The 12,982-nt window shown below is 40.0% G+C and overlaps 1 protein-coding gene across 3 annotated transcripts in view; it reads left to right on the forward strand.

The window, feature by feature from the left end:
* Positions 1-12,982, forward strand: part of kcnn4 (potassium intermediate/small conductance calcium-activated channel, subfamily N, member 4) — a 14,541-nt gene continuing 1,559 nt past the window's right edge. The window contains exons 1-8 of one of the 3 annotated variants that reach the window (XM_088386136.1): positions 3-572; positions 4,323-4,418; positions 5,536-5,972; positions 6,338-6,473; positions 8,438-8,548; positions 11,705-11,826; positions 12,016-12,085; positions 12,631-12,801. In XM_088386136.1, the coding sequence (XP_088242262.1) occupies positions 186-572; positions 4,323-4,418; positions 5,536-5,972; positions 6,338-6,473; positions 8,438-8,548; positions 11,705-11,826; positions 12,016-12,085; positions 12,631-12,801 (1,530 nt within the window). In that variant the 5' untranslated portion in view covers positions 3-185. Of the gene's footprint in view, positions 573-4,322; positions 4,419-5,535; positions 5,973-6,337; positions 6,474-8,437; positions 8,549-9,165; positions 9,257-11,704; positions 11,827-12,015; positions 12,086-12,630; positions 12,802-12,982 lie in introns of those variants that run through there. The other 2 variants (XM_088386135.1, XM_088386137.1) reach the window with 2 other exon arrangements.

The raw sequence follows: 12,982 nt of genomic DNA on the forward strand, positions 1-12,982 counted from the left end.
ATGCTGCGCGCACACATGCAAATATGATAAGATAACGCGTACGCGCGGACTGCCAGGCATACAACGGTGTGCGCTAATAGTATCAGTGCCGCGCCTCTCTTTTTCTAAAGGGAGTTAAGTGTACTTCCACAATTAGCGGCTTCCATGTACGTGAAACGAGACGAGGGCCGTGTACACCTGACATTATGTCCGGAGGCCAGGAGGGGACCGGACACGCGAGGGAAAGATCCCGATCACCGGGGAGCGACGAGAGGCACCAGGGCCGCCTCGTATGCGCTCTGGAGATGGAGATGACCAAGCGCGCCTTGCACGCCAACTCCAAGGCGGATTGTGGGAACTACGACGGCTTGGTGCATAGAAACGGCGGGGACTCAGCGGAGGTGGCCGTGCCCGTGTCTCTCTCCGGCAAGAGGGCGACTCAAATGGAGGGAGACGACCTGTACAGGCTGCGCGACAGAAAGTTCTTGTTGGAGGACAAGAAGCGGCTGTGCGCGCTCGCTTTGGCCGCAGCTCTGCTCGGAATATTGCTCATGATCCTCCATACCGAGATGTGTCCTTTCGTCTACAAACCGGTACGTGCACCGACCAGCATTGTTATTTTTCTAATACAACTGGCATGCGTTTACTAAAGATTACATTTAGGATAAAGCACCAAACAAAACTATTGCTTGAAAAACAAATTAAAAAACATATTATGGGGGAAAAAAACTATGACAATCTACTTTAAGTGCAGAGTGACGTAAAAAGGTACTCAATTAAAAATGATATACGTTCAATTACGCACAAAAGCCCGTACTGTATATCTAATGGCGTTTCTTTCAAGTCAAGTCAAGTCAAGTCAAGTCAAGTCAAGTCAAGTCAAGTCAAGTCAAGTTTATTTATATATCCCTAAATCACAAGCAGTCTCAAAGGGCTTCACATAGACAAAACAAATTAACAATTATTCTCAAAGCATCCCCTGATCTTATTTCGATTTATGTGATGGCGCAAAGCCAAAGAAAAAGCTCAACAGAGTCCAGAGTAGTTTGAGAGGCTTCCCTCTTGTCTTGTTGACACTGGGAGGTGCCCCCCACCTGCTACTGTTTATTGTTTTTTTTTTTCCTTTCACTTGTCCAGTTTGCTTCTTAGTTATGCAATATGGCTTTGTAATCCTTTTAATGCCGCAAGAGTTTTTCTGATATAGTCTCTTTGTAGGGATTTGTATTGTGTTAAGATATTTATTTGAAAAGCAGCCAGGCAGAAGGACTATGGCTAATCTAGAAATGCCTTCACGTGAAATGGACTTTATCTCATCGTTGGCTATGCCGGCAAAGACAGATGCTCTTAAGAGATAATAACACAATGATATACGACCTACAGTAATCCTCCATTAACGTTAAAATATCAATACCAGCAAAAGAGTGGTGCAGTTTGTGTTGGCTCTTCAGCTTTGCTGTAAAAACATTGAATCATGATTGAGCAAGCCGGAAGTTAAAAAAAAAAAACATAACCTATCACCCACCCCGCGAGGTTAAAAATACTGATAACTGATCGGATCCAATCTGATCGTTTTGAAGAAATTGTGAATTTACTATACAGTCGAGAAATGCATTGAGAAATATCAATCAACAATTAAACCCGAAAATTCTGTCCTAAAATGCTGATGTGCATTCAAGATTTATTTTATTTTATTTTATTATTTTAATCTGACTGTCCATGATGAGAAAGCCTGGATTATTAACGATGACGGCACATAATTTCCCTAGATTGAACGAGATTGTGTTTGCTGGAATGACTTAATGGATCCCTTTTCTATCTTCATTGATCGATCTGCAAATCACAGCCAATCGCTAATTTTGCATAAAAATGCAAAACGTGCCGACCCGATCCAGCCGACCAGATCTGTGTAAATCGTAATGTTGAATCATGTTGCATGTTTTTTTTCAAATTACCGTACCCTTCGCACAAAACCACCCACTTTGCTGTCTGTCGTCATAACAACTTTCACAGCACAAACCCTGCCAAACCTACACAGAGTCTTTGAACTGCTCACTGATTAGCCGGTCCACTTCCAGACACACAAGCTCACGACATTAATATGCAGATCGCAGGGGATAACAAAGGCAGGCTTTCACAATCAACGGATGGAAAAAGTTCCCATGCACGAAGCAAAAACATTAGACCACCGGAGTCATTGATAAATTGACCCACAAGTCATTGAAGTGAAACAAAAAAAGGCCGGGAGGAGACAGTGTCAGGTGTTTTTCTTAAAACAGTTAAATATCCTCACAAAGCGGATTTGTTGAAAATATTTAAAAGGGGAAAAAAAAGACGGAAAATGCTGATGTCGTAATTCGGGCTAACGAATGTACAGTATCGTCTTTTAAAAGGTTTGCTTTGTCCCCCGCATGTCTGTATTCCTCATCTTTGAAAGCTATTAGTCATGCAGAATCTCCATGCTGGCCAAGTAATCCAGCATTGATTGCAGTCTAATTGGCTTTTGTTTTGAAAACCACTCCAGTGCATTAATGCTGCCGAGGGTAGTGAAAGTGGAGGGCCCATCAAATTTAATGGCAGCGTACAAAAGTTATATTTTAAGCCCGAGCCTGAATGGTTATGCACGAAAAGAGGCTATTTTGGGAGGATTTTTCCACATTTGGCCTCTTCCCCCTGCAGCTAGATTAACCTCAGAACTTTCCGCGTCATTTAGTGTATAATGTGAGTGTTTGCATGGTAGTCTGGAAGTCAATACAGGTTGGAGGCGGGGCTTCGCACTTGGCCTCTAAAGGCAGGTTTTGAGCTTGCTAGGTACTTTAGATTACCCAATTAATTATGACCTTTCTGATTTAATTTTTATTAGGGGACAGCACAGTGAGAGTGTTTCAAACGTTTGCCTCTGAATTAGGTTCAAGGTTTGAATCTCGCCTTGCTTGGTTTCCCTCCACATTCTAAAAACATCAATACTCTAACGTGTCAATGGGAGTGTAAAGCTTATTTGTCTTTTTGTGCCCTCTGATTGGCCAGTCAAGGGCGTATCCAGCCACGCACGACTCTAACGATGACAAGTGACCAAATAAAAGGATCTTTTAACAGGATGAAGAAATGTTAAGTACGCCTGATTCTTCAGCCATCAGCCAACACAAATCAACAGTGCCTCTGCTGGTTGCAGTCAAGTACTGCATACACTTGATTGGACATGTCATTTAAAATAAAACGGCCTTCGCTACTTGTTGCAAAAACAGATCCAATCCCTACAAAGTACTATGATAATAATTTTACCTTATTAATAGGAGATATTGATGCGGACTCGATAATATTATAAGTGTACATACAAAAACATGATTATATTGAATTGTTACTTATTTCCTGTATGAATAAACCATACAATCCCCAAATCAGGTGCACGTGTCTTACTTTGGCTTCTATTTATTTATTACATTACTAACAAACCAGACCAAAAGCTTTGCATTGGATTTTCATTACGTTTTCCTCACGCAATTTCCCAAGGGGAGACGGGCCAACCTGCCGCTGATGTCTCATCCAAAACTGTGAGAAACAATCTGTGCGAAGGTTAACCCAAAATTAAACTCCTCGGGCTTGCGATGAGTATTTCCAACAGGAAAACATTACAAAAACACTTTTAGAAAGCTGGCAGGAAACGTGCCGTTGAACTCTCTGTTATGGAATGTGGTGAAATGTTGAGCCTTTTTTGTGGGGTCTGCTAATTAGAACCCTGACGGAATACAGACACGGTGTGGACGCTAGTGCAGAAAAAAACGGGAGGAAAAACACGGGGGATGCCAGCAGGGGCGTCACATCATACCACCTACACGCTCAACTTTCCTCCATCTTGAATGTTTGTCATTAACTTTCGAAATGTAAATCACATTTGTGTGCGTCAAAACTTCCACTGACCTTGCAATGGATGCTTTGAAACTTTTCAACAAAAGACCTTGTGAGAAGAAGGTGCAGTAGAGTTCTTTAGGCATTAGCATAAATAAAAGTCTACAATGGCAATCCCCCACAAAAACTTATTTTAACATTTTTGAATGAACTCAAGTACTATAAATAATAAAAACGCATTTACATAAATACAACTGATGATGTAAAATGCACGTAAAAATCTAATTTAAATTAAATTATGATACATCAAGTGCCTTGTTGTCAGCCATGAGTGTGTGGACTTTGGTTACAATTCTCTACAAGGTGATTTAGTTTTGTAATCTAATCTTTGTAATCGTAACCTTCTAGACTCAATAATTGAATCACGAATCGACTAAACTTAAATCATGTTACTTCCTCACAATGTTTTTTTTTTTTTTTTTTTTTTTTTTTTTATCTAGGGCACCGACATTGCCTTAATCATCAACTGTTCCATCAGCTTGTCCACTGGCTGTCTCCTCATCTTCATCATCGCTTTCCATTACAAGGACATCAGGGTGAGTTTGTCTGTTTCCAATAGTACGTACTCTTTTGATTTGAGTCCTCATCATGATGCTGCCTCCCTTTTTTTTCTACAACATGCCAATAAATGTCCAAAACAATTTTCTTTGACGTGGAGAGCAAATGTTGGAGGTCTCGCTCCACTGATGGTAGCCTCAACAGCAATTACTCAGCCTCTTTTGGATAAATTTATACATTTTAGAACAGAAACCCTTGGTTGTCCACATAAGCATACACATTATTTTCAAATGCAACGTGTTTCCAATCCACATAGCCGCTGTGTTTGAACTAAAGGGATTTGGCTGAGATTAAACACAATAAACACTCTCGCACAATTACAGCATACATGTCACTTGGGTCATAAAATGGGAGTTTGCGCCCTAGTGGGAGTGAACACAGCTAACCTGATCCCTGGCCAATCAAAGCGATTCCTCTCAGTCTCTTAAATATTTTATTTAAATCTGTTGATTTTAGACGACTACTACAGATGCTACCGCTATATTTGTATTTGGTAATTTCTGTAATTATCACATGATATTAAGACAAATGGTATTCAGAGGTGCATTAAAAACGCAGGTACTAAATGTATAGCCCGCTACTGACTACAGTGCTTCACTTTGGTCAGAGTAGTTGCTGTTGCACTCTTACCTGAAGTGCTTTTAAATGCAGTTAGACGCTGCGTGCGATACAAGGAGGGGTCCACGCATGCTGGGAAGAGATAAGGAGAAGCTAACACACGCATAGTGTTTACTTCTTGTCATGTTTTGCTAGTCTTTTATTGTTAGCAATGGCAATTTCATCACATCTAGTACATTAATGTTCGTTTTAGATTAGTGTAAGCGGCGAACATTAACTATATTCATGGGGATTATTATATAAAATATATTGCTGTATTGAGTTTTGTTTTTATTGTCAAATTTTTGCAAAAATTGTGTCCTGAAATATTAGATTTTTTTAAAAATATATAATTTTTTTCTCCCTTTTGTCACTGTATTTGTCATGTCAAATCTCACCAGTCTTTACTGAATTTAGTTCTCTACATTGCCTTCATTTATAAAATGATTCCAGTTTATAAATGTATGAAAATATAATAAAATTCACAATATCTTCCAGCTCTTCATTATCGATCAAAACCAGGTGGACTGGCGCATTGCCATGACCAGCCACAGGATTTTCCTGATCACGCTCGAGTTATTAACCTGTGCCATCCATCCCGTCGGCACATACTGGGAGATGGGCCTCCACGGCAACTCGTCTTTCTCACCTCCACTGTGTGACTCCAACCATCACAATACGACCCTCGCCGATTTGGAGCTGCTGCTGTCGGTGCTGATGTTCCTGCGCCTGTACCTGGTGCACCGGGCCGTCCTGTTGCACAGCAAAGTGTTGCTGAGCGCCTCCTACAGGAGCATCGGCTCGCTCAACAATATCAACTTTACCTTCCGCTTCGTACTCAAGGTGCTGATGAACAAGTATCCGGCTCGCACCCTGCTGGTTTTTATTCTCTTCTTCTGGCTCACAGCGTCCTGGATGCTTACTCTGTGTGAGAGGTAAAAAAAAAACACTTATATCTTAATCAATACTCATGGACTGATCTGATTTTGCTAAATCACATACCGCAACAGACGAAATGATGAAATACAGAGACTAGTTCAATTTTCATGACGAATAATCAATAATCTGGGTTATATTCCTTCTTATTTGTCTCGCTTTATTAGCAAGACACTGCTGGACGTTATCGCCATTTTTTTTTCATAGATCAAATAGCATTGATGCCTCATTTTTAGTCATTGCTCATTTTTAGTGTGATTGTGTGGGAATAAATATAAGCCACAAAATGCTAATTTATGGTTGGCTTTAATTTAAAAAAAAGAAAATGAAGAGGTTTCTCAATGATGATTCCATTCCACTGCAGGCAGACTGCAGGTTCGACAGATCACATGGAAACGGCCTTGTGGCTCATCGCCATCACCTTCCTGACGGTGGGCTACGGCGACGTAGCGCCCAACACACGCTGTGGCAAGTCGGTGTGTCTCTTCACCGGAGTCATGGTAACTCTCTCTGCTTTCGTTCACTGCACGTGTTGTGGCCTCAGGGTTGCTTTATCTCGCTCTGAGTGAGGCTTCTTTTTTTTTTTTTTCTTTAAGCGGACACCAAGTTGATAAGGGAAAAACCATACAAGGTGTTCCGCTGCTGTTCTGTTTCCTGAGACTGCATCATGTGCAAAAATGTTTATCTCTCCTGCCTTGCTTGCTTTTTCTGGTCAGAAAGCAGTCTGTGTTGTGACAGACAGGTGTTAAAAAAGGGAGCGCGTGTGAGAGGATAACAAGTGACAATGTGTGAGAGCAGATTAGTGTCTCTCCCAATGTGGGAAGGAAAATGGAAAACCATTTCTATTTCTCCATCAGCTTTTTATAAGCACCCTTTATAAGGCAAAACTTTCCATCCTATCCATTTTTAGGGTTGTTTTATTGCTTTTGGCAGCACTACAACGAGGGTGTGCCAACCTGTGCCCACCACTCGGAAAGATAAATGTCCATTTCTCAACGGACGTTTTGGGTGGGAGCTAGCCGTCGGAGCGCTATGCGCACCTGAAAGATGCATCACCTCGGATTTTTTCAAACAGCAACATGAGGTTTTTATGGCAGTGGCAAAAAAAGGTGGAGCAAAGAGCAGGAAGTGCTCAAAAATGAAAATAAAACAAGACCAAACCAACCGGGCATGTGGAATCAAAAAGACGAAATTAAGATAAGCCGCAAAACATGACAAATACAAAAACATTCCTTGGGGATTTTCTATGTACACTATATGGACAAAAGAATCGAGACTCATTGTTCAAACAAAAAATAAAACCGGACTTTCGACACGTTTGATACAGAGCCTAAATTTTAGAACGTTACAGGAAGTTGCAGCAGTTGGGGAAAACCCACACAAGTACGTGGCGAAGATGAAAACCCCGCACAGAATGGACAAAGCCGAGATTCAAAAACGGAGTGTGAGCCTGTTGTCGCTGTGTATGGTCCTTCCTCGCACTGCTGGTGCTCTGGACCACGTTACAAGAAAACATTGCTAAACAATAAACAGCAGTCAATAGCAACTGTGGAATAAACTGTTTGGCATGGACAGTAAAATTTTGGCACATACTTGGTTATGCTGTTCCTCACACGATTGGGGCATCATTTTAAATCGAAAACAAAACAGCATTCCAATTTTTATTGCTAAGGACCATATTTAAAATACAGTGAACTATTTGCGAGGGATTGGGACGAACCCTACTGTGACGAGTGAAAAGTAACAATGCGTTATAATTGCCTATGGATGCCACAAGATGGCAGCAAAGGACTACTTTTGTCGAAATGAATCTCTTCATCTCACATCAACATAGTTCTTTAGCATCAAGAGTCCATCTAATAGGGCCGGAGAAATATTTACTTAGCACAAAAAGACCCCTCCCTAAAAAAAATCCACAAATCGGTAATCTCGTTTCACTGTCACATGACTTTTGTCCAAATAGTGTATGTCAATCAAATTCAATGCTCTCTTACCTTTTCCTTTGTCCTTCTCTTTCTGATGCAAGCTGGAGAAAAAAAAAAAAAAAAGGTAACATGTGCTTTTGTTATTATTTGTGGTGGAGACGGAATTTCCAGCAGTGTGTGTTTTCTGTGATGTGTGTGTTTGTGTTACAGTGTGTGTATTTTTGTTTTGGGATCCATCTTAATCATTCTGTCGTCCGCTGCCCAGCAAAAGCAGCCAACTATTCTCAGAGGAAACCAGAACTATTATAGCTGTGCCACACAGCCTTGTGTTTAACTTTTGAACCCTAGCTTATGCGTCAATACAATTTTGATTTAATGGACAAAACTAAAAGTATTAAGAGCGACATTGACCTATTTTATTTTTCCGCCAAGAGGAATATGTCGCCAGGGTCTAAATAATTGTTGGTGTTACAAGCAGAGAGTTGATTACATTTTGTGTGCATGATGGACAGTTTTTGTGTGTTTGTGTGGCTTTTCAGGGTGTAGCCTGTACCGCCATGCTGGTCGCCGTGGTAACCAAGAAGCTGGCGTTGAATAAAGGAGAGAAGCATGTGCACTTTTTCATGCTGGACATCCAGATCTCAAAAGGGGTAAGAGCTAGAAAAACACATTTGTAATGCACCTGGCATTCATTTACTTATACATAACACATTTTGATATTTCCAAAACGCCATTAGTCAAAATTGCTTTTTAATAAGCGAAGGGAAAATTGTGCAAGTGGAGTTGTTGTAGTCTAGTGTGAGGCTGAGCTATAAAAGATTGTAAATGTGCTTCTATATTTATTTGTAATAGTTTGTGTGTGAGTCAATGTATTTTATAGTTATTTACTCAAATTCCTGAGTATGTAAAAGGTTTCAGTGGTTGAACTAATTTCTGAGAAAAGCATCAAACTTGGGTATAAAATAAGGAAATGAGTCAGAAATTTCTCTTCATTATGCCAGGTGAGAAAAAATGTCAAATGTATTTATCAAGCACTGTGCACTGTAAATAGTTTTTATTATTTCTTGGTATAGTATGGAGAGTAAAATATATTCTGATTTACATAACAGCAATTCCAAATTAGTTATATTTGATTCATCGCTCACCTCAACGCTTTGGTCAGCATGGTGGAAGAAGGGCAAACTTGACCAATTTCCACGTGTCATGCTCATGTTTTGGTTTGTAGGCCTTTTCATATTTATTTTTAACCCGGCCAACCTTTTTACAGCCTTCTCAAGGCGTCAAACAGAGGAAATCATCTTTAGTCCGGAAAGGAACTTATGTCAGTTCAGGACGGTGGCAGTGATTGGCAGGAAATGGTATGCATGTGTATGCGTGTGTGTGTGTGTGCATGTGTGTGTGTTTATATAATTGCAGCCCTCAAATGGTGGGGACCAACAAATGCATTCTGCAGAGGGTTCTGTTGTTCACATAATGACAACATATATATTCACATACTGTGAATTAAATTTCGTTAAAGCTACGAGTTATTACTCTTTTTCAGAAATTCCTGGTTTATCTTGAGTGTTATAATTCTGACCGCCCAGATTAGCAAAGTAGCAAGCATATTAGTTTTATGATTTGTGTACTTTGTATTTTAAATTTTTGTCCGTTATACCAACAAGATATGAATACGAAGTGCAGGTATTATTTTGTCCACTTAGGAGCTGCCTTGTTAAGTGCCATGAGAATGAGTGAATGAGCGTTTGGCTGTTAATTAGCTAAACCATGTCATGTGAGAATATGTGCTGGTGTTTATTTTACTCTCTTCAGATGTCAAATGGCTCCATATGGTGAATAATTCAAGTAACCCCCTCCCGACCATTCCAGATCAGCCTTGCAATAAGTGAAATCTGAGTTATAAAAATAACCTTGCATGTTTTTATAGTATTCGTACGCTTAGGTTTCTCTAAATATACATTGAAACATATAATTTATTGAGTGAGAGCAATAGAAAAATATTGGACAGTGCAGTCAGTGTAACATCGTAATGATCCTTCTGTTTTTACAGTTCAGTAAATAAAAAATAAAACAAATAACTCACCCTATATACATCAATAATCATGCGCATGGAATAGAAATAAATTATAAATCTAAGATACAGGGATGACTTCAGGGTTATAACTCTTCTTCGTTCAAATGTTTCATCTCAGAGTAAATTATGTATTACCATCTAGCGGCCATGAATAGAATTACACCTAGAATAGATGCAAATTAGAAATGCAATGAGGCTACAAAGAAATATACAAAATAGTGGAACCGCGAAATTAGAACCACCATACAGGAGGATTTACTGGATCTCAAAATCCCGTGATATAATAAATAATCCACAGGAATTAATTCGATAAAGAAATATAAAGCTTTGTGCAAAACGTGAGACACGAGATAATGGCGAAGGAAACACAACTGTGTCTTGCAAGAGGTGTTACGCTAGTTGCAAGGTTTATTCACTATTTGCTTAAAATTTTGAAAAAGGCAGGCGTCTAATAAACCGTTACAAAGAAATACTGTCCGAAAGCTTGTTAGACCTCATTGAAATCATTTCTTTGGTAAATTGTGACTCATCCGCAGTGTTCCTAGCAAACTAGTGCCCAGTGGTGCTGTGTGCACTGTTTTGGAGGATACAACCATTTCCTCCCTTCCAGTGTGGCTGCATCCTGTCACAAGGTGCATCTTTACACATTGCTCACTGATTGTTTTGGTCCTTATGTGTGTGCGTGCATCCTTCGAGTCCAGATTTACACTGATGGGAACAAGGGAAGACACCTGGATGCGGACACTGACAAGAATCTATTAATAACCCTCGCATGGGGCCGGCGTGACATCATCACAGGGCAGTCATAGTGATTGGGCAGGAAGACAAAAGCACGCATGAATAGATTCAAAGACAAAAGCCGCAAAATGTGATGCAAAAGGTGGCAACGTTGCGTAAGGAGAAGCAGGGGCAGCAGGTTTGTTTTGGTTTCAGCAGATTGCGCTATTTTTATTTGGTTCCTGCACTCAGGGAACCCCAGCAAATTTGTTCTGTGTTGGTGGATTCAAATAGCAGGTATATATATATATATAAATATTTCAATTTGAATCTATCCACCAATATTTAGTGAAAAACTTGGCCTATTTTGCTGAGACCAAAGCAATAAAGTTCGCTTTGCTTTTTATCTTGAGGTATCTTGGTGCCAATGAACTTTGTTAAAGAAAGTTGAGGAGCTTGATTTAGGGTTAGGGTTAGGGTTAGTAGTGCTTTGGTCCCACCTTGTGGCATCTGTAGGCATTTAAAAACTTTTTCAACACTCTGTAATTTTCCATGTATAAAACGTTTTATATTCTTGCACACTTAAAATAAATGTTGACTATTTAAAGCACACTTAAATGTATTGGAGTTTGTACGGTTTTGCTTGCAAAGAATTTCGGGTGACTCCGCAACTAACTGTTTATTGGTCACTCCTAGTTTACTATAAAACTGACACATAAAATGAGAATTGTATACAACATATTAAAGACCACAATGTTTAAATAGAATTAGAATTTTCACATTTAACATGTATGCTAATATTAGCCTGAAGCTAACGTGTAATGCGAATGGATATTAGCATACATGTTAGAATAATTAGAAATCTTCAAACATCTGCTACTTTGGCACAAACTGAGCTCCAACAAATTGACTTCTGCTTCCAACTAAAGCAGATGGTCAAAACAGGAACAATTTTAGCGTCCCAAAAAATCTTTAAGTCTAATGAGTCTGTCTTTTCTCTACACTTGTTGAGCAGATCCGCCACGCTGCTGCAAACGTGCTACGCGAGTGCTGGTTGCTGCACCGAGCTAACTTGACTAAAAGAACTCGAGGAGAACACCGACGCCACCAGCGATGTCTTCTGGAGGCCATCAGAGTGTATGTTACGACAGCTACAGGCAGGATGCGTAACCTGTGCACTTGTACTTCACATAAATGACTCTTTGACTATAAGTCGTGTAGAAACTCAACTCTACGGTTCTTAAATGTAAACACAAGGAATTACACTTTTGACACAAAATATGTAAAAAGAAAAAGGCATTGAAAGATTCCAACTTTTCTCTGCAGGTTTCGTCACTTGCGGCTCAAACAGAGAAAATTGCGCGATTACGTCAGTGAGATGGTGGACCTCCCAAAGGTAAACGTTTGATATTTTATTAATTTCATTGCTAGACTTGACCAAATGGAAAAAATGACGGCAGAATTTTCCCAAAACAATGACTATGTTTAGGTCTGTCAGTGGGTGTTCAAAGAGTAATTAAAATATTTATTGAAAACGTCAGTTGGGAATCCAGCCATTGAAGAAGAAAGCTTTCCATGAGGAACAAAGTTTTCCGACAAGCGCCGATATGACTGATTAGTTTTTTGGGGGAAAAAAACAGCCTCGTTTCCTTGCAGGTGCACATACTTATTGCTTAGTTTTCACAACAAATTTTTAGTTAGCGGAACATGTACGTCATTGTTCCTGCAGCAGGAATCGTGAAAGATTTTGGACAAAAGTAAGACATTCTTAGGTTACTTAGGTTTATTCATACGAGTTTTGCTTTTTGGCTGTAACTTTTGTACAGACTAACCAATCAGCAGATGTAAAAATGCTAACGTCGAGGGCTAGCTCACAGTTCAACACGAGTTTTTTTTTTAAGACATTTTTTGGGATTTAAACCTTTTCAATTGCATGACCAGATGCAGATGATCATGTGCGACCTCAGCGCCAATTGGAATAATTCGTATCGGGAACTGGAGCAGCGTATCCTGTCCATGGAGCAGAAACTCGAAGAGTTGAGTCGCTGCTTCCAAGAAACCTCAAAGCTTCTGTCTCAGGTCCTACGTCACCGCAACCAGGAGATCAGGTAAACAAAGCTCACAACAGTCGCAGCTGATGCTGTGCAGATCAGCAATGTGGCACAAGACGGCCGAGAAGGGGGCATCGTGACGAGCCGTGCCTTTGGTATCGAGGATTACCTCACCTCATTATAGCACTCTGTTGAAATTATCGATACTATACAAAAACGTATATAAGCAGCATGATATAGTC

This window comes from Syngnathus floridae, chromosome 10, assembly GCF_059516105.1.
Source record: "Syngnathus floridae isolate MCC-2025c chromosome 10, RoL_Sflo_1.0, whole genome shotgun sequence".
Lineage (NCBI taxonomy): Eukaryota > Metazoa > Chordata > Actinopteri > Syngnathiformes > Syngnathidae > Syngnathus > Syngnathus floridae.